Raw genomic sequence first — 22,156 nt, 5'->3', positions numbered from 1 at the left:
TGCTGTTAACCTGTTAACCGGTGACCAACTCAACAAGAACAATGAAGTCCTACTCAGATGCCTGCTGCAGCCTGTTCCTGATGCTGTTAACCTGTTAACCGGTGACCAACTCAATAAAAACAATGAAGTCCTACTCAGATGCCTGCTGCAGCCTGTTCCTGATGCTGTTAACCTGTTAACCGGTGACCAACTCAACAAAAACAATGAAGTCCTACTCAGATGCCTGCTGCAGCCTGTTCCTGATGCTGTTAACCTGTTAACCGGTGACCAACTCAATAAAAACAATGAAGTCCTACTCAGATCCCTGCTGCAGCCTGTTCCTGATGCTGTTAACCTGTTAACCGGTGACCAACTCAACAAAAACAATGAAGTCCTACTCAGATGCCTGCTGCAGCCTGTTCCTGATGCTGTTAACCTGTTAACCGGTGACCAACTCAACAAAAACAATGAAGTCCTACTCAGATGCCTGCTGCAGCCTGTTCCTGATGCTGTTAACCTGTTAACCGGTGACCAACTCAACAAGAACAATGAAGTCCTACTCAGATGCCTGCTGCAGCCTGCGGGCACGAAGCAAAGCCGCGTCTCTCTCCTCATTGGCCAGCAGGAGTCGTGACATCAGAGCCTGATCTCTGTCCCTCTGAGATGCAAGCACCTCCTCCAACACCGCTGAGGAGACAAGGAGAGAGGAGACAAGGAGAGTCAGTCTCGGGTTCTTCTGAAACTAAAATAAGTATGTTTGTTTCTCCTCAGACTGACCAACCAATCAGAGAAGAGATCTTTATTACTACACTGTGTGTGTGTGTGTGTGTGTGTGTGTGTGTGTTCAAGCTGTAATAAAGCAGAAATGACCACAGCTCTTGTGAGACTGAAAGTGAGGTGGAAATCATCACAGAACAGAGACTCTGCTGGTTATTGGAGCGCTGCTGTGTGTGTGTGTTTGTGTGTGCACGTGCATGTGCGTGTGTGCGTGCATGTGCGTGTGCGTGTAAGTGTGTGTGTGTTCCAGCAGGAACCTTTTCATTCTGCTGCTGTGTCAGAAGGGACTCAGCTAAATCAAGCCCACATCTCTTAGCAGCACAGTCTGAATGGTCTGCTCCCAGCACTGCTCTGGCAGCACCCTTCCAGACGTTAACATGTGATCTATTGGATCCAACATCTGGATGTGATCCATTGGTCTCAGGAGGTGTCTCAGCTGCGCTGCTGTTAGCTCTGCAGATGAGCTGGGAGGTCTTATCAGCCTGATCCCGGGTCAGAGAACAGTTAAAGGTCATTTGAACTGAGTGTAATCATTGGAAAGTGCTGGTAGGAGTGAGTGTGAAGCTTGGATGTGGCACAGGTTCAAGTGCACTCAGCAGTCTGAACTGTCCATGTTTCCTCACAGTCGTCTCTAAATCCTGATGAAAACCATTTCATATCACCACCACGATGGGGCAGCTGTGGCTCAGGAGGAAGAAGGTCAGCGGTTTGACTCTGGCTACTTCAGGCCTCGTGTCCTTGGGCTAGAAACTAAACCCCCTGCGTATGAGTGTGTGTGCATCACCGAAAATAAGGTGAAGCACGTGCACGCAGTCTGCAGCTGCTGTATCATCATTAATGACGAGGTCACCTGTTCCAGTTCTCAGGTCTTCATTAGACAAAGGTGCCCGCTCTTTCACTGCCACACGGTTTTAATAAGGGAGGAAATTAAATCAGAGCCACGGCCTGATAACACAGAAGAACTGGATAGTACAAAATAAATGAAGTGTGCTGTTAATGCTGCATGATGTCCAGCTGATTGGTTCTGATGCTGCAGAGGGTTTGTTTTCATCAGTAAAAGCTCCTTATTAACACGGCATCTTTCAGCCCAGGTTACATGGAACAAACACTCGGTGTTAACAAAGCAGCTTCATACAGTCTGCAGCTGCTAGATTAGGTAACATTTCAATCTGGTGACAGCTGCAATACAGGTTCCTGAGAAAAAAACACCAAAACCAACCAGTTCTGTCAGAAGATGGAAAAACTACAGGATAAGGAGAGGTGTAGCTACAGCTGCTTGACTCACTGACCTCCGTCACCCTCCCACACCACTTTCAACCCGGCACAACTGTAATTTCTCATCAACTCGTGCCACGATGGCGCAGGACGAGAGACTGACATGTTTGTGATTGGTCAGCTGGTGTCAACAGGTTACTGAGGTGACCACGCTGTTAGGACTGCTTAAAGCAGAAGATTAGCTGGCCCCCAGCCTGGCTCAACCTCGTTCTAACAACTTCAAACGCTGAAAAAATCATTTTGAAGCTGTCAGAATAAAGAAAAAAAACGCATACATAGAATATGGCCACATAGTTCTTTTGAATGTGTGGAAAATGGAGGGAACTTGCATCTATTTTTCTGCTTTAAGTCTTATTTATCTTGTTGTTTTGAGTCTTTGGCAGACTAAAGTTGATTATGTAGCTCGGTACTTTGTTTTTCCCCTTGTTATGCAGATGATGTGCAGTTATATTAGTCTGTGTTAGTCTGATCCAGTCTAAACAAAAAAGTTAAGAAAATAACAAGAATACCTCAAAGACATAAAGACCGGGACGGTCAAGAATTCTTCTGCTTCTGAATTCAGACAAAAGAGAAATTAGTGTATTTGGCCAGAGGGACTAAAATCCAGAATAGAATAATTAACAAATAAATAAAGCTCTTAATGACCGAGCTCCATCACATCTTAAAGATCTCATAGTTGGATATTTCCCCAACAGAGCACTTTGCTCTCAGGCTGCAGGTTTCCTTGTGGTTCCCAGAGTTTCTAAAAGCAGAATGGGAGGCAGAGCCTTCAGTTATCAGGCCCCTAAAAGCAGAATGGGAGGCAGAGCCTTCAGTTATCAGGCCCCTAAAAGCAGAATGGGAGGCAGGGCCTTCAGTTATCAGGCCCCTAAAAGCAGAATGGGAGGCAGAGCCTTCAGTTATCAGGCCCCTAAAAGCAGAATGGGAGGCAGAGCCTTCAGCTATCAGGCCCCTAAAAGCAGAATGGGAGGCAGAGCCTTCAGTTATCAGGCCCCTAAAAGCAGAATGGGAGGCAGAGCCTTCAGTTATCAGGCCCCTAAAAGCAGAATGGGAGGCAGAGCCTTCAGTTATCAGGCCCCTAAAAGCAGAATGGGAGGCAGAGCCTTCAGTTATCAGGCCCCTAAAAGCAGAATGGGAGGCAGAGCCTTCAGTTATCAGGCCCCTAAAAGCAGAATGGGAGGCAGAGCCTTCAGTTATCAGGCCCCTCTCTGCAGTATATTGTTCGGCTCCTCGTATTCTTTGTCTGCTGTTGTGTTGTGACCTGAGATTGATGCAGGAGTGTGAACAGTGGGTGCACAGCATCGGTCGCAGTGGATCCTCAGGAACTGGTCCAGATGTTTAAACCTCTGTCACACTGACCTTGTGCGGGTGCAGACACTTAAAACGTGAATAGGCCTTAAGAGCCAACACAGAATTCCACTTCTTTCTTAGCTCTCATCCAAGAGGCCTTCTCAGCTTGGAACTGAGGACCTGAACTCAGATACAGTTACACATCTGCATACAAACAGATGTCATGTCCAGCTTTAAACTGTCTTACATTTGTGTCCATGTTGTTTTGTATATGGTGGGAATATACAATCAATATAATGATACAATGATTCAATATACAGAATCATTTCCATGGTGAAGACAAACCCCTTCACCACAGCCGATATCCAAGTCTACCATCAGGCTGCATGACAGTAAATACAGAGGGTTCACTGCAGGCTGCAAGCCACTCGTAAGCCTGGACATCTTAAAAAAGCAGCTCAGTTCTGGAAAAACCTTCTTTGGACAGATGAAACCAAGGTCCACCTCTACCTAAAAGTATGGAGAAGGTGTGGATCAGCTCATGATCCAAAGCGTACCACATCATCTGTAAAACCCAGCGGAGCAGCGTGATGGCAGCCACCGGGTGTTTATTGGTGATGTGACACAGGATCTGAGGTGTTCGGTTCTGACTGCTCAGCTAAATGCAGTCAAATCGATGGGGCAGCATTCCATACTACAGATGGACAAAGACCCAAAGCATAGAGCCAAAGCAGCCCAGGAATATTCTTGAATGGTCCGTCACCTGATTATAACCCAACGGAGCATGCATTTCACTTGCTGAAAACTAAAGTTCGGACAGAAAGTGCATTAAAAAGGAGGAAACCCAACACCTGATGATGAGTTTAAGACTTTATGGACCTAACTGCATGTACGCACACACACATTTATAAATATGAGTGTGTGTGTGTTTTAGAGGAGTGTAAACTGTGACATGCGCCTCCCCCTCTTCCCCTTCTCACATGTGGGCCTCTCCCAGCGGTGGGCATCCTTTTGCTCCTCTTTCAGCTCCTCGTCCACTTCCCTCCTCTGCAGCTCCTTCTCTTTGTGAACCAGCTGCTCCTGCAGCTGAAAAAGAGCAGTGAGTTACAGATTGCCTGCTTCTTTCAACTCTGGGCTTTGTTTCCTGAACAAACATCAGAGCTGAAGATGCTGCTGTAAGGAAACGATCTACAGCTTCAGTCACTTTACTTTTATCTTTTACTTTTAAGCCTCTTTCACAAATGCGCTGCGTCTTCTGGTGCAAAAAGGCCGTCTTCAGTCAACAGCACTTTGTGTTAATAAATGGAAACACAAAACAGCGGTTTGTTGCTTCAGAAACGCAGCGTCACACACATGCTGAGCACATCTACCCGACGGCCATCTTCTTTCTGACGGTTGGTCATGCTGCTCACTTTGATTCCCTTGGATCTGACTCTGGTTTGAAAATGTACGGCTGGATGTCACGTGTTCTTAAGCTTGACAACGTAGCCAGAAGTACCCGCAATTACAAGTTAAATGACTGGAAAGGATCATTTCCTGCTGACCTTACAGAAAAACATGAGAGAGGAGCAGCAGCTCGTCTCCACCGGTGTGCATTCTTACCTTGTTGTTGATTTCTCTCAGAGTGTCGAGCTCCTTCAGTAAGAACGAGATGTTTTTGTCTCGATCTAAACTCTGAGGTGGAACTGGTGCAGCCATCTGATGGGGGCTACAGGACACAAAACAGGGTTTATTTCATCAGTGAGCTCTACGGTGGAAACAGGCATGGACAGGCTAAAGAAGTGAAGGGATTCTTGCAGGAACAGTAATATCTCCTGTTCAGAAGTGTTTCAACCGATGTAACTATATAGAACTATTTTATTTTGACTTATTTTAATGAATTCATTTCCATTTTCATTGTTTGTTGTGTTGCTTACTGTTCTGTTTGTGTATTACTCGTATTTAACTATGCAACTTGCATACATGTCTGACCTGAAGCGTTTACTCTTATGCTGCTTTCATAATAAAATAAGAATAATAATACATTTTATTTGTAGTGATCTTTACATCGCAAGATCTCAAAGGGCTTTTGAGCAGATCATAAATAGAAAACAGCAGATCATTTGTGATTGTGCTTGCATATGACTGTAGAAGTTGTATGAGGCCACACTGTATAAGCCTGTAAAATTGTATAGACTATAGACAAAAACCTTTTGAGTGGTCAGCTGGACCAGAAGAGAAAAGTACTATATATATAAGTCTATTTAGATCACAAGTGACCACAAACAGCTGCTGAACATGAAGAATAAAGTTTTCAGGAATGTGTTGAAACGCAGCTCAAACCCAGGATAACAGACAGCAAGGAGGGGTAGATCAGGAAAAAGATCACAGGATTTAAGGCGGAAGAGGACACTCAGTGTGCTTCCAACCTGCTTCCAGCTACACTAACCTCCTATTCTTCCTGGACCCACAGCCTCCCTGTCACACTTAGCTTCTTTAAAACAGCTTATTTCACACAAACCTTTTAAGCAGGGACTGATGTGCATTCTGTGTCGTGTGAAAGTACAGAAGCGAAACGGGTTGTTGTTATGCTGCTGATACACCTTAGAGCCAGTAATGCGGTGATGTCATCATTGATGACAGCTGAGTTTCTGGCATCACATGTCTTGAAGGTCCACAGCGAATCCTGGTGTCATTGTATGAATGTTCCAGGTTCCAAACTGGTCTCATGTATTTGAAAAATATCTTTCTTTTTTTGCCTGGTGTTCTGGTTTCGGTCCGTTTGTCTGCTGCTTCCCATGTTGTTTCAACATTGTGAGGCACAGCTGGAGTGTCCTCTCCAGGGTGCAAGCCAGGGCAAAGTGATATGGAGGACCAACCGTTGCCCAAGCAGAAGGTCCTCCCTACCCACACTGATGAAAGATCCAAAGGACCAGCAAAGCAGATACAATTTGGCCCCAGCAGTGTTGCAGCTGTTATCAGAACAATGCTAAAGGCAGCAACCAACTGCCTTAGAGACTCCAGCTCCAACCTTTCTGGAAAGGGGTTCATTCTGCCATTTAGAAGGTCACAGGTCGACAGCTCCCACAAACTCCTTCTTTATGTCTTTTGAACCATACTGCAGACAGTTTTTCGGACACTGATACTGAGTCACTCCTAATGATTCTTTTATTTCTGGCTAAGAAATGCATTTTGTTGCGGCGGTCCACTCCTCAGGTCCCAACAGTGTGGATATCACAGATATTAGCCCGTATCCCTCTTGAGAAACTGACTCATTGTGTCTCAATCACAAATCTGTAAAAGTATGGAGGCTCGGGGAACCATTGCACTCCTTCCTACAGTCACATGAATTCATCATCTGTCCCTGAAAGAAGAAAACCCTTTTATTTCTTTGTTTGTGGAAGGAGTTAGCTGAGGTGGCTTGGGCAACTGGGATGTCACCTGATCAGCTTCCTTTGGAGATGTTTTTGGCATGTCGAACTGGTAGGAGACCCCAGGGCAGATCCAGAACTCGCTGGAGAGATCAGATGCCTTATGTTCAAGGAACATCTCAGAATCCTCCAGCAGGAGCTGAAGGATTGTTGCCTGTTGTGGTGAGGGATGTCTTCCAGACCGGTTTCCCTAACCCAACCTCAAATAATTCATACATCGACGGATGCATCGGGAGGCAACATGGGATTCAGAGTCTTGCCCAAGCCCACTTCGACATGTGTTCAGGGAAGCCAGAGTCGAACCACCAACCTTCCAATTGGTGGGCGACTGCTCTTCCTCCTGAACTACAGCGACATCCCATTCTTAATCCATAGGGATTAATATGACGTCGGCCCACCCTTTGCAGCTATAACAGCTTCAGCTCTTCTGGGCGAGCTTTCCTCAAGGTTTAGGAGTGTTTATGGGAGTTTTTGACCATTCTTCCAGAAGCTCATTTGTGAGGTTAGACACTGATGTTGGACAGAAGCCTGGCTCTCAGTCTCTGCTCTAATTCATCCCAAAGGTGTTCTATCAGGTTGAGGTCAGGACTCTGTGCAGGCCAGTCAGGTTCTTCCACACCAAACTGGCTCATCCATGTCTTTATGGACCCTGCTTTGTGCACTGGTGTGCAGTCATGTTGGAACAGGAAGGGTCCATCCCCAAACTGTTTCTACAGAGTTGGGAGCATGAAATGGTCCAAAATCTCTTGGTATGCTGAAGCATTCAGAGTTCCTTTCACTGGAACTAAGGGGCCAAGCCCAGCTCCTGAAGAACAACCCCACACCATAATCCCTCCTCCACCAAACCTTACACAATGCAGTCAGACAAGTACCGTTCCCTTGGCAACCGCAAAACCCAGACTCATCCATCAGGTTTCCAGATGGAGAAGCGTGATTCGTCCCTCCAGAGAAGGCTTCTCCACTTCTCTGGAGTCCAGTGGCGGCAGCTTTACACCACTGCACCCGACGCTTTGCATTGGATTTGGTGATGTATGGCTTAGATGCAGTTACCATGGAAACCCATTCCATGAAGCTCTCTACGCACTGTTCTTGAGCTGATCTGAAGGCCACAGGAAGTTTAGAGGTCTGTAGCGACCGACTCTGCAGAAAGTTGGTGACCTCTGAGCACTATGCCTCAGCATCCCCTGACCAGGCTCTGTCATTTTACATGGCTGACCACCTCGTAGCTGAGCTGCTGTCGTTCCCAACCGCTTCCACTTTGCTGTAATACCACTGACATATTTAGCACAACATTTAGCAGCGAGGACATTTCCCGATTGGACTTGTTGCACAGGTGGCATCCTGTCAGGGTACCACACTGGAACTCACTGAGCTCCTGAGAGCGACCCACTCTTTCCTAAGTGTTTGTAGGGATTGTTTTGGAGCCCCTTGAGCTAATGAAGCTGCAAAGGAGGATGCTGCAAAAGTTGCTGATATATATATATATAAAGATTGTTCTGGTGAGGCTGCGAGTGGTAAGGTCTCCAATGACATCATCTTAGAGTGGGTTTCATTAGTGGATCACCTATGTGTATTCAGGTCAGGTGTTTTAAAGTGAGGTTGTGGCCGCATATTATCAAATGTGAGGCACGGAGCTGCAGGCAGCAAGTTTAATAAGCGCTGACTGATGTACGCCTGTAATTCTCTCATATTACCTTAAAGGTCAGGCTGCTTCTTAGCGTAATAAGGCAGGTAAATAAGACACTGAATATGGCTGACACAGTCTTCTGTAATTGACTGTTTCTGACTTTATTATATCAGCTGCTTCTAATCAACTTCTTCACCTTCCTGCTGCAATTGCTTTTACTATCTTTCTATTTCTGCCTGGCCCTCAAACACTTCAACTAATCAAATGAAATCTAAATTTAACAGCTTACACTTCATACAGTGATGCACAGGTTTATTTGAAAAGTATCTAAAGAGGAGACAAATGAACCTGAATTACAGAAAGACAGGGAGCTTCAATAAAAAGCAATAAACTTTTTAATAAATCTGTCTGTGGCAAGGCTCTAAACATATCACATTAATCTTTTCAAAAAACACACAAAAACTTGACATTATGGCACTCCCAATATAACCAATATCATTATTTCAATGTGTAATAATCTATAGCTCTGATAAATCACTTATTTTTTCTTTATTTTCAAAGCACTGAAGTGAATGGAACTTCTTACGAGCTGGGATCTGATGCTTTTGGTTCTTCTGAAACCAGCCGCAGAACGTGGCCATGTGTCCACGGTGGTTTATAACACTGGTTCACATTAAACTGAGCAGCCCATCAGCTTCTGCAAACTAGCTTTTTGTGTTTGTTTCTTTAATCGTCTACAGGTACTTCCACTTCTTTTCATGCTTCTTTTTCAACCTCATTTCTTGGTGCTTCACCTGCAGCCGTTTACTTCTAAACACAGTAGCAGCAGCAGTGGTGGTAATAAGTACTTAGAGAGTTGGAGCAATGTCTACCCTCTCACCCGTCGCCGGCAGTGGTCAGGTGTGTTCCCTGGGCAGGACTACCGGGACCTCGAGGTGCTGCATCTTCATCCGAAGTGTCCCTGCAACTCTCTGCCCAAGGAGATGGGCCCCTGCTGGTGGGAAGGTCCACCTCCATCTCCCCTGTACTTCTTAGAAACCTGGAGGACAATGGAGACAGAGGGCTCCTGTAGGATGGAGGAGAGACGGGGGACACACACCTCCTGTGGGAGACAGGGGAGGGGGAGTAGGAGATTGGAAACTCCTGAAGGTGCTGACTGGCTGAAAGAGACAGACAGCAAGGTATGAGTCAGCAGGACTGAAATACTCCATTTTTAGATAGATCTGATGGATGTTTAATCAGGGCTGGATGGTGTTACCTTGAGAGCAATCGCTGAGGCCTGGGTTCAGGCTGGTCTCTGGTCTGTAAAGCACAGGGTTTGGGTTGGAGTAAATGTGACATGAAGGGACGTTACTTTGTGAGCGACAACAGAGGAGAGGCAGCAGGTGCTGCACCTACCTGTTGGCACCGCTGAGGTACTGAGAGGGCAGCCGCTGTCGCAGTTCCACGTTGACTTTGGGATTAGCTGAGGAAAAAATAAATAAAAATGAAAAATCACAACCTGAAACACACTGCTACACACAGCCAGCCTGAATCCTGTTAAAGACAGTAAATACTTGCAGCTCATTAACAGAACAAACTCAGCTTTAAGGTGCTGTTAAAGGCAATTACTGGATTTCATTAACAAAGGCAGCAATCAGAGTAAAGCTCAACAAAATGGTGGCAGATCTCATGTTAAACATCCAATAATTCCCAATGAAGCAACACAACACATGCACAGCAGAAGAGGTGGAGGACCCAGAACTGCATCACAGTGCAAATACTAGCTGCATCCCAAAGAGCGGTCAGTGCAGCCGTGATCACTTCTAGACTTTAAACAGCACGGGAACATGAACCGCAACTTTCCTTCAGTGCTTCTCAGTATTCCCCATCTGTTTAAGGTGAAGCGGTAGAATCTGCATGTTGTGAGACTCCTGCACAGGGCTGAGAAGTCCACGCTAGCACCTTTAACATTGCAAAGAAAAACCATTTTATGAAGGTTGCAGTCATGCCACACTATAGCTAAAAACTGTGTAATGGACCAAGTCTAACTTCTGCATTTGTTCCTGTAAATGTGTAAGAGAAAACCCGACTGAGAGGCCGTTCTGCATGAATCTGAGGCGTTCAACCACAACAACACAGAGCGAGCTGCTCTGACTGCCAAACAGCTGAATTACAGTTAATACTGCATCATTTCTTCTACACTTGGAAACTTTTCTAATTTCCTGCTGTCCTCCACTCCACCCCACCCCATCCCTCCGCCCCCCCACGGTTCTGATCTTCTTGTGGACTCAAAGCTAATTGATCACGGCGGCTCCTCTTATTATTCATGTACAATTACAGATGTGATAATGTGCTTAAATCCTTCTAAATGACCGTTCATGCCTCGTGTTCGCTTTGAAGTCTCGTCAAAGATGGAAAAATCTGCAGAAAAAAGGGAAAACACAAAGGCCAATCAAAGGAGCAATCTCCATGAACCAATCAGAGAAGGAGGGGGAAAGCAAGGGGAGGCGTGTGTCCCCCACCTCCCCCTTCTTTTTCATGGAATATTAACTAAAGTCCATTAATTTTTTAAGCTGTATTTAATACATTTTGTGCAGAAAGTTTGGAGCGGTGAGTGCTGGGTGTTCCAGCTGACTGCATGAATATTAATGACGGTGTTACAATGATTAAAGAGGCTTCAAGTCAAATCCAACACAATCCGCCTGTGATCCGCCCCGCCGTCACCACGCCGCCGCCATGCCGCACATGAATTTAGATACGGACATTAAGCCAAGGAGAGACACGGCATACAGAGGACACACACACACACACACACACACACAGAGCAGAGAACATACAGTAAAGATGCATCTGCATATAAACAGCCGAGCTTTCATCCCGCTCAGCTCACCTGAGGAGCACAACCCAACAGCTTCTCTTCAACACTGATCAATCCTCTGATCAATCTGATCAGAACCAGTGTCCTAACATCATGGAAATGTGTGACCTTTGACTTCCCACAACTCTTTTCATCATCACTCTAAAGCCAGCAGCAAATCCAGTTCAACCATCAGTCAGATTTCAGCTCCAACCAATCGAATAATACACTGAGAGAAGGGCGCTGGGTCAGTCCAGTCCAGGTCCCACTGCAGGGCAACTCATCCGTTATTTCACTCACTTTTCCAGTTTGTTACACACTTGTGATCAGATGGATTTACCTTGGGGGTCTCTGTGATGTCAGCTTTTAAAGCTTGTTCAAAAAGGGTTTTAACATGTGAAACCCAATCATCTGTTGAACTTTTTCTCTAATCTATACCAAAAAGTGCCAAAAGCAACAGTCGATTATCTTTTCGAACATGTTACAACCACCTGCAAACATGGCTCATATTTACAGTTTCAAGGTTCAAAATGTTTCTAAATTATAGCTCAATCCTACTTAAAGCAACACGTCTCAATAATCCTACCATTTATATGGAATTACAAGGCCATTAGGACAAAAGATGCATGCTGTTTTGCTCTACTAACTTGTAAAATGCATAAATGTGCATCATTGTATGGCGGAAGAAAGCTCCATTTATGTCAAATTGCTGTCTGGTTTGCCTCCATAACAATCATAATGCGAGAAGATCTTCCTGGTTACCCTCCTAACAGGGTAAATCATTCATATTTTCCGTCTCACTAACACCATATAGAGGCAGATAAAGCTATGCACCAACTGCCCAAAGACTCGGCTTGGAGGACATCCATTGGTGCCATGTGGGAAACCAATGGTATGTATATCTGTATATCATATGAAATGTTATATATATAATATACATATGTATATTCATTCTTTCTACCAGAGCTCAGCTAAGATCTGGATGTTTTTCCAGATCCTGGACGGATCAATGTTTGATTAATAAACACGATTGTTCTGTCAGTATCAGATTACATTTTATACAACACAAAGACGACTATTTGATGGAAAAACTACAGTTTTTTTACTGATTCCTCCCCTGTTTGCAACGCTTTGTTCTCAAACAGCATTTTCCAATGTTTTTCTGTAGCATTTGGTAAACACTAGACCCCCTTATCGCCGTCTTTGTGTCTTATGCAAATAAATATGAAAGGATGGCAGTTATGTTTGGAATATGATAGCTAAGAGACTGACACTGTGGGTGTGGAAAAAGACTATGTGCCTCCGTTTCATTTGAGGCTGGGTTGAAATGGCTGAGATTGGACAGAGGGACGTGTTTCGTAAGATCTGGGATCCTTTACTGTTATTCTTTCAGGACAAGACTGCTAGACTGTAGTTTTTTACAAACCTTTTTGTATTTTTCTTGTTTTCTAGTTGCTGATCTGCTACAACCCCCCAGTCCTCCTTTTTCTGTAGTTCTGTTAGTACCTTCTGTACTATTGTTTAAAAATAAAATCATAAATGTGCTTTAAACTCCTTTGAATTAAATGTGTGAATGATTTCATTTAAATGGGTTCTTTTCTGGGATGGAGATAGCAGTCTGACTGGGTCAGACCTGGTAACACATCGCTTTCAACACAGTGTGAACTGCTGCAGTCACATTAACAATCGGTCACACAGCATAATAAATAACAGCCCTGTTCCACCTTTCCTCCTCCATGGTTTCCCCTCCAATAAGCAGGGTTAACATTGCTTAAAAGTGTTTGAGATGCAGCTTCTGCTCTTTCTCTGAATCAACATTTCCTCCCATCCACCACCAGTTTAACACGACGCTGTGTGTTTTCTGGCATCATCACAATTTATATGGCAGAACAAAATGTCATTCGAAAATGACTTAAAGTTTTGGGAGTGGGAAAAAGAGTGGGTCCCTAGTTCCTGTGTGTCCGAACGCGCAAAAAAACAGCTGTACTCCTGAAAAGGTTCTAGGAACTGCAAAAGGTTCCTACAGTGGGAAAGCACCTACTGTCACCAAGATCTATGGTTCTCATATTTATAAAATGAAAAAAAAAATAAAATAAAGGCAGCTGAACAAAAAGGAACCAATATAAAGGTTGTTCATTCAGTTTAACCGAAGAGCTCTCAGCATGGACAACAGGGTGAGTCTAGAAGTAAGTTGTTTTATAGGTTTAATACTTTGGGATAACTCTTATGAATATAATTGTAATGAACAACCTCTTGAAAAAAATCCTGAGATTCCTCAAAAGCCTCTTTCACACACCTTTCGGCGTAAAAAAAGAAGTCTTTGCTAAGCTGCCGCCCTTCAAATATGCCAAAAAGAGGCGTCTCAGTCCCACATCGCTATGTTGCTTCACACATTAAGCTGGTACTGCAGAGTCAGCTGAGTGACCACCGTCAGAGTGCTGAAAGATGCTGGCTTGATGTGTCTGAGGACATAGGAGGCGAGATATCGTCACCTCTGTTACTACCTCCCTTGCTGGCTCAGAGTAGCGGCTATACTAGAATGCTGCACAAGTTAAAGAACATAAGGAACAACAGACCCTATCCTCTACATAACATTGTGCTGAAACAACAGAGTGTGATCAGTGGGAGGCTCCTTCAGCTCCACTTTAACACAAAACAATACAAAAGGTTCTTCCTGGAAGCAGCAATAACCATGCAAAATGACAACTTTAATCATTTTCGCACACCAGCGAACGCATGTAGAGACCCAGTAACAAATGCTTCAGCCTCACTATTAACATCACACTCACATAAGGTAACGTGAAACAGTACAACCTCAAAAAATATCCATAAAAAATATCATGCACCTCAAAGAAACACTGTGTGTGGGAGCAGGACAGCAGATAAGATTACACTTGGATAGGGCTGGGTACCGAACTTCGGTTCTTTTGAGGCTTCGGTAGCTGCGTCGAGGCCAAAGCAAACTCATGATCACTTAAAGCATTTCCAGACTGTCGCTCTGCTCTAATAAAATCCTGAGTTTATAACCACAGAATCACCTTTAAAGGGGAACTCCAGTATTTTTAAACCTTATTTCTGGCATGAAATACGTTCATCTGCTCACTGAGAACAGTTTGGTGAAAGTCGGCGTCCTTCGGAAGATATTTAGATAACTGGAGATCCATATAACGGAGTGAACGGGGCTTAGAGGATGCAGCCTCTAAATAAGGCATTATCTGTCTTTATTTCACCAATACTTTAAGAAGAATGAATGAATGAACGTGTGCTATAGCTCTGTTAGCTCATAGCTGCTGTGTTGTTGTTATTGGCGGCTATCGGGGGGGCTTATAGAGGGCTTTCTACGCACTCGTCTACTGGGATGACGTCATCATCAGCTCATTCACTCCGATAAGAACGTCCATCGTACTCAAAGTTGTCGTCCACGTTGTCAAAATCTGATAAATATCCTGCCATGTTGCACAAAACTATCAGCAGCAAACTCTGTGTGAAGTTAGCCGACTGTCACAGAGCACGGAGTGAATAAACTGTGCTGCAGGGGGGCGTGTGGATGACGTCATTCCAGTAGACGAGTGTGTAGAAAGCCCTCTATAAGCCCCCCGATAGGCGCCAATAACAACAACACATTAATAATTGGTGCTGTCTTTTAGACTGATGGAATGCCTGATTAGCCACCTTTCCAACGAGGTACAACTTGTAAGGATTGTGCATTCATGGAATGAGCAACAGAGCTAAACGTGTGGGAGCTTCGGACTGGGAACTGGGAACCAGTTTAGAAAGTCATGAGACTGTCTGGGGAAAGAATGTTGTATAAATCTCCCTATCCCTGGTCCCACCTACAAATACAGAGATACAGTGACAGGAGGGTTTTTAACAGAACAGAAACACAAGCTTTAACAAAGTTAGCCGACTGTCACAGAGCACGGAGTGAATAAACTGTGCTGCAGGGGGGGCGTGTCGATGACGTCATCCCAGTAGAGGTTATGATCTGAGGAAAGCCAGAGGCTATTGACCCCTTGTTTGAATGTGCCAATTTATGAAGACTGAGACGTGCACAAGCAGCTGAAACTACACCAAACTGTCCACAGTTCTGCCTCACAACCCCGTGCCAGGGTGAGAGCAGCGGGCATAAACTTATTGCCAGACCGGCGCGTCGACCACGACCATTTAACACCTCAACCTCCAGAACTCGTGGGTTAGGGTGTGTGGTGAAGGCCAGAGACGGAAAATGATTGCAGTCCTTTTCCTCAAACTTCAGCATAGGTGACCAGAACCCACCAGATGCCGAAAAGGGCGGCTGTAGCTCAGGAAGAGGACCGTGAGTCTACCAACTGGAGGGTTGGGGGTTGGATTCCCAGACAACTTGTTGCTTTCGATGTGTCCATCAGAAAAAGCTCTGCAACACCGTGCAAATGTGTGTGTGTGAATGAGTAAATCTGGCCTGTCGTGTAGAAGAGACTCAAAAAGAGCTCTACAGGAACAGCCCATTCAGCATTTTCTAAAGGATGCTGGAGATAGGATGCTCTGTGTTGACTAAAGACAGGTGAATGTTCCAGTGCCCTGGGTGGATGAGCTCATGGACAAAGTCGGCACAGCTTTTTCTTTGAGATTAGTGCTGCTGAAGTGGCTCTGGTCATCTTGTGTCTGTTTGGATAAGAGATTTTTCCACTGTTTGCTTTTTATTTTCAGGATGCTTTGGATGCTGTGTGCATTCAAGTCTGAGTCAAGCAGAAACAAACCTACGATCTGAATCACTCACATCACAGAAAAATGAAAAATGAAACCACTCAGCCAAACAGGAACCATAAAAACAATCTAAATGAAATCAGATGATGACATAATAAGCAGTCCTGTCTGCTCTCAGATGCTGGGGCATGTCTGCAGCTGATGGAGATCATCTCAGATGAGCTGTAATGAACCACACTATGAGGTATTAGTGCACCTGCTGATGTCTCTTCAGTCAAAGCTGGTCAACCGCCATGTGGACATGAGGCAGATGTTGGTAGGGATTCTGTCTAATAAATCCAGTGAGCGTCCACTGTCCTCCTGAAACTTTACAGCTGGCTATTCTCAGAGTGAATCCGTGGCGTGTGGAGACTCCAGCACATGCAACAGCAGTGGTAAAGATGGTTAACCTGGACCAAAGAATAAAACAATGTACTGAACATGAACCCAGTCCTCTGAGCTGGTGTGTTGCCATGTCTGCTTCACATCCAGCTGTTCTTCATGCCATTGTTCCTCTGCAGTTCAAGCAGAAAGCCAAAGCTCTGCAACTGCTGCCATAAAGGGAAGACAACTAGTTAGCCAACTAGTTACTTATCCAACGATGAGTGTGAGTCAGAAGGGAAGTGTTTGCTACCTCGTCGTTATGTTTCTAGGTTACCAAGACAACACCTGAATGCATTAATGAAATTTACTGGAACTCACGCCTCCCCTTCGGCTCTACTTCTAACTTTCCAACAGTTCATTTAGTGATTTTGTTGTCAGATCTGTTTGTTCTCCAACCGCTGGTTGGATTATTAAGGCCGGTTGGGCTCACTGCCAACCTGTGGAAGATGGACAGAGGGAGGGAGAGTGTCTGATGGGGGATGCAAAGAGAACCACAAGTTCCTCATAAAGTACGGGACACTGAAAATAAAATGTGGACACACCCACTCTTTCAAAATGAAAGCACAGGGTACTTTATGTAATGATGTCATAATGGAACTCTGTGCTGACTTTCTGGGCCTTCGAAAAGCAAATCAAAGTCTTCTTTTTTCAGCATTCTGGTTCACATTCCTGCACAGAAACACCAGCTATTTGTATGTTCAAACAAACCAGAGCCAGCAGCCCACCCTCCTCTAACAATACACTGAGTGTGTGTAGACCACCCACCCAGCAGATTAAAGACTGTTCACACAACCGTCCCCCCCCCCCCCCCTCTCTTCATTCACTCTCGGCCCTGCTCAGTCTTCTTCTGTCATTAAACTAAACCTTTGCCCACATTGTGTGAGTGGCTCTGTGCTCTAATCAATATATAAATAGACTTATATTAATGTATATGTAGATACACACTGCTGAAAACCATAAAGGAACAGCTGAACAGCACAGTGTAACTCCAAGTCAGTCACACTTCTGTGAAATCAAGCGGTCCAGTTAGGAAGCAACACTGATGGTGAATCAGTTTCACCTGCTGCTGTGCAAATGGACACCAGGTGGGAATTAGAGGCAACTAGCAGGACAACCCCCATAAAGGAGTGGTTCTGCAGGTGGTGCCCACAGACCAGTTCTCCAGACCAGTTCTCATCCTTTCTGGCTGATGTTTGGTCACCTTTGTTCTCAGCCCCAGAGGTAGCATGAGGCGGTGTCTACAGCCCAATGACGTAGCCACGGATGTGCCAAGGTGTGCCGGTACCACCCAAAGAGGCAGCTGCACCTGCACCTGGCAACCTATTGACCTGGCTGTCACCCAGCTAGCATTGCTGCTAATAGCGATGAAACAGAGAGACTGAATGTCGTTGCTCATGTTTGAAAAAGAGCTCGTGGAGAAACTGGGCTCTGGTGAAATAATAAATGCGTTCAAGCCACGCCGTTTTGCCCTTTAAATTGAGAGCTGCACACAGGTAAGCAGCAGTATGGTTGGGTCCTTCACTCTGCTGCTCAGCCCAGTAGTTGTGTTCAGATGGTTAAACAGCTCTGTTGATCATGTGTAATGTGGATACGTTATGGCTCTGTGAGAGTGTTATATTTCACTATGTTCATTATGTTGTATTCAAGAGTTATTTTGAACATTTGTGTAGGTGTAGCACTGTTGAAAATAAATTGGGCTACGCCAGTGCTACAGCCCACAGAAGCTGCTCAGGTGGTGCAGCTCATCCAGGATGGCCCATCAGTGTGAGCTGAAGCTTTGCTGTGTCTCTCAGCACAGAGTCCAGAGCATGGAGGAGATACCAGGAGACAGGCCAGTACACTAAGAGAGGGGCTGCAGGAGGGCAACAACCCAGCAGCAGGACCGCCACCTCCTCCTTTGTTTCAATTCAGTTCAGTTTTATTTATATAGAAGATCCTCAGACCCACTGTGAGACCATATGCTGCTGCAGGGGGCCCTGGGGTCCTGGGTTCCTGGGTTCCTTCTGATGCATGACAATGCTGAGCCTCATGTGGCTGAAGTGTGTCAGCAGTTCCTGCCTGATGAAGACATCGATGCTATGGACTGGCCTGCCTGCTCCCCAGACCTGACTCCTTCCATCCACCAACGCCTCGTTGCACCACAGACTGTCCAGGAGTTGACTGATGCTTTAATCCAGGTCTGGGAGGAGATCCTTCAGGAGAACATCGGCCGCCTCATCAGGAGCATACCAGGAGCTGTAGGGAGGTCCTACAGGCAGGTGGAGGTCCTACAGGCAGGTGGAGGTCCTACAGGCAGGTGGAGGCCATTTGGACATGCCACTTTTTGTTCAAATGTAAATAAAAGCTGAGAAATAATTTTTCCACAATGATGCCCGTGTCATTTCCAGTCAAGAAAAAACTTACTGGTTGAATAAAAGTAAATTTTCCTGAGGTACGAATAATGTCGGGCTTGTCTGTATACAGTTAATACAGTTAATATAGTTATATAGTTCTGTATCAGACCTATACGTTAGTTTTATTGGTCTAATGTCACGAGGCAAAATGTTTTTGGCAGCATGGAGAAAAAAAAAGAAAAGAACATATTAGGCATAAGTCGCGGTGCTCAAAGCCTGGGAAAAAAGTAGCGGCTTATAGTCCAGAATTTATGATATATATGCACCATATTACCAGAAGTATTCACTCTTCCATCCAAATAATTAAGTTCAGGTGTTCCAGTCACTTCCTCGGCCACAGGTGCATAAATCCAAGCACCTGGACATGCAGACTGCTTCTACTGCTTCAACAGCAACTCAGCCACGAAGTGTTCGGCCACTAAAATGTCCTTTTATATACGTGTATATATATGTATGTAACTTCTTTCTGGGGGATTTTTTCTGCTTCACGTGACACAGAGGATCTAATCTTCTGCTGACAGGGGAAAGAAGAATTATCTCCAATTTATTTTTGTTTTGTTTTTATCCAAAAATGGGGCTGAAAAACCGAAAGTGAGCGCTTCAACTGTATGTAAAACGCAGGTTTGGTCCTCTGTCAGCCGCACTCAGACGACTCTTTTCACAGCCAGCTCCGTCTCTCTGTGAGCTGGCTGCGTGACACGATTATCAGAGATGTGGACTGGTGGGTTCTGCCCTTTTCCCTCGTCTGACTTGTGCCCTGATCGAATGTAAGTGAACCAGCTCTTAAACAGACGGTGCTGCCTGTGACATGGTGGCATTACATGAAGACACATTTCAGCATTCAGCACAATTCAACATGGACACTGAGAGCTGGAGAGCTCACATTCAAAGGTGTGACAGAGGAGAACGATTCAATAAAAGACCAACAGACTTCTGCAGCTGCTGGAATCAGACGCCCTGCAGAATCTGTCTGTTCTGCCTCCTCTGAGGGTCTCTGTTACAGCCCAAAACTCGCATTACTGATACAAAGACTTAGAAAAAGCTTGGATGTTGTTGAAGAAAAATAGTGGAGGGACCTGTTTAAGATCTGATTATGTGCAGTTGTGTTGGACTGAGACCTGATTTTAGAACACCTTCCCAGGGGTTAGCATGCAGGGTCCCTTCACTTAAAAGACCCCCAGAGCAAAGAGGGATCTTCACCAAACGGTGTGGAAGACTTTATGGAAACGATTCACCACGATCAGAGTAGTTTTTTCCTGTTAAGGCTGGAGGAAGACAGTCTGCCTTTCCACCAACCTCGGCTGGACACTCGACAACTTTAGGTTTTGTGTTCAAACGAGGACACAGAGGACCAGAGGAAACTCTTTCCCAACATCTTCACACAGTGAACAAACTCAGTCACTCAGACATTCAGCGGAACATCCTTTTCTATAGACCAGCAGAGTGGCTGCAGTTACCACTGTTAACTAACCTTATTTTATGGCAGGATGAGACCTTAAAAATGAACGAGTGACATCATCTGGAGAGGAAGTAACCTCTGCATTACTAAAGGTAAGTGGTGGTCACAAGTCCCCCGTCTTTATGCCGACCTCCCAGATCAAAGAATCAACCTTTTTATTCTTTTCTAGGTCATTTTATGCTTTTTATTTGATTTTTTATTATTACTCAGCCCCTGATACATATGGGAACATGACAGGGAGAGAAAGAGGGAGCAAGGCATCATGGAGGAAGTCTGATCCAGAGCAGGAAATATTTCTCTCACAGGAACATGGCTGCAAACACCTCTCCATGTCAGCTCAGTCAGTTACGCTGTGACTGTCTGTCCTGCACAGAGAACAAACTCTGCAAGTTAATGGGACTTTAACTGGAACCATGATGGATGATAAAATCTGAACCAATGAGCTGAATCGTTGATCAGGAGCAATTTCTTCCTCGACTCTGCCAGTCTGGGGAGATGCAGCAGGGGCCTGTTGTTGGCAGCAGTTTGGTGCTTAAGAGCCCTGACTATCCGGGCAGACAGAGACTGCAGACAGAGCGCTAACAGTAAAGGAGGAGGATCACAGAGCTGGTTAGCAACAGATGGTGGAATCCTGGACCTGGCTGCAGGAACAGCTCTAACAGCTCTCTGCTCAGCTTTAAGACTATCCAGGCAGACAGAGACTGCAGACAGAGCGCTAACAGTAAAGGAGGAGGATCACAGAGCTGGTTAGCAACAGATGGTGGAATCCTGGACCTGGCTGCAGGAACAACTCTAACAGCTCTCTGCTCAGCTTTAAGACTATCCGGGCAGACAGAGACTGCAGACAGAGCGCTAACAGTAAAGGAGGAGGATCACAGAGCTGGTTAGCAACAGATGGTGGAATCCTGGACCTGGCTGCAGGAACAGCTCTAACAGCTCTCTGCTCAGCTTTAAGACTATCCAGGCAGACAGAGACTGCAGACAGAGCGCTAACAGTAAAGGAGGAGGATCACAGAGCTGGTTAACAGATGGTGGAATCCTGGACCTGGCTGCAGGAACAACTCTAACAGCTCTCTGCTCAGCTTTAAGACTATCCGGGCAGACAGAGACTGCAGACAGAGCGCTAACAGTAAAGGAGGAGGATCACAGAGCTGGTTAACAACAGATGGTGGAGTCCTGGACCTGGCTGCAGGAACAACTCTAACAGCTCTCTGCTCAGCTTTAAGACTATCCGGGCAGACAGAGACTGCAGACAGAGCGCTAACAGTAAAGGAGGAGGATCACAGAGCTGGTTAACAACAGATGGTGGAATCCTGGACCTGGCTGCAGGAACAACTCTAACAGCTCTCTGCTCAGCTTTAAGACTATCCGGGCAGACAGAGACTGCAGACACAGCACTAACAGTAAAGGAGGAGGATCACAGAGCTGGTTAACAACAGATGGTGGAATCCTGGAGCGTCTCTGCAGCCCAGATGTTGAACTGCTGGCTGTGAGTTTCTGTCCATGTTTTCTGCTGAGAGTTCACCTGAGTTACCTGCTGACGCTGTGTGTGACATCATCAGATGAGCTGTTGCTAAGCTACAGAAACAACAGCCCAACCACTGCATTGCACCCAGGTATTTAGCAGATTACTTTGGTTCTGAACCAACTGCGGCCCTGGGCCGGTGTAGTGGTTGAATAAAATAAGAAAGAAGGTAAATAAAGTTATCTGGCGTTAACGAGTGTGTTCAGGCAGCAGGTCCTGACTCACAGGTCGCTACACAACAAGCAGCTGCGTCAGAAGTAATGAGCAAAATAAAGTCAATCTCCTGACACACTTTGGTGAATGAGCAGAGCACAGCCTGAACAGTGCAGAGTTACCGCTTCTTATCGGTCAAGGGAAAAGGACTGTAGCCATAGTAACACAATCACTCTCTCACTCATCTCCAGCAGGTTTCCTGCTCTGTGTTGACATCCAGGATCTAAGCCCAACACTTCACTGCAGTCATATCTGATGAGGTC

At 45.4% G+C, this 22,156-nt stretch overlaps 2 protein-coding genes across 2 annotated transcripts in view; one reads left to right on the top strand and one right to left on the bottom strand.

The window, feature by feature from the left end:
• clec14a (C-type lectin domain containing 14A) overlaps positions 1 to 22,156 on the top strand; it is a 483,122-nt gene that overhangs the window by 166,450 nt on the left and 294,516 nt on the right. The window lies entirely within an intron of this gene.
• Positions 1 to 22,156, bottom strand: part of mipol1 (mirror-image polydactyly 1) — a 90,457-nt gene that overhangs the window by 66,013 nt on the left and 2,288 nt on the right. The window contains exons 3-8 of the mRNA XM_072365856.1: positions 9,757 to 9,823; positions 9,617 to 9,660; positions 9,239 to 9,518; positions 4,924 to 5,029; positions 4,302 to 4,407; positions 540 to 666 (exon numbers count right to left, since the gene is read on the bottom strand). Of these exons, the coding sequence (XP_072221957.1) occupies positions 540 to 666; positions 4,302 to 4,407; positions 4,924 to 5,029; positions 9,239 to 9,518; positions 9,617 to 9,660; positions 9,757 to 9,823 (730 nt within the window). The remainder of the gene's footprint in view (positions 1 to 539; positions 667 to 4,301; positions 4,408 to 4,923; positions 5,030 to 9,238; positions 9,519 to 9,616; positions 9,661 to 9,756; positions 9,824 to 22,156) is intronic.

This window comes from Leuresthes tenuis, unplaced genomic scaffold, assembly GCF_036924035.1.
Source record: "Leuresthes tenuis unplaced genomic scaffold, fLeuTen1.0.hap1 SCAF_15, whole genome shotgun sequence".
Classification (NCBI taxonomy): domain Eukaryota; kingdom Metazoa; phylum Chordata; class Actinopteri; order Atheriniformes; family Atherinopsidae; genus Leuresthes; species Leuresthes tenuis.
The sequence above is the reverse complement of the archived record's forward strand: the minus strand, read 5'-3'. Positions and strand labels throughout refer to the sequence as shown.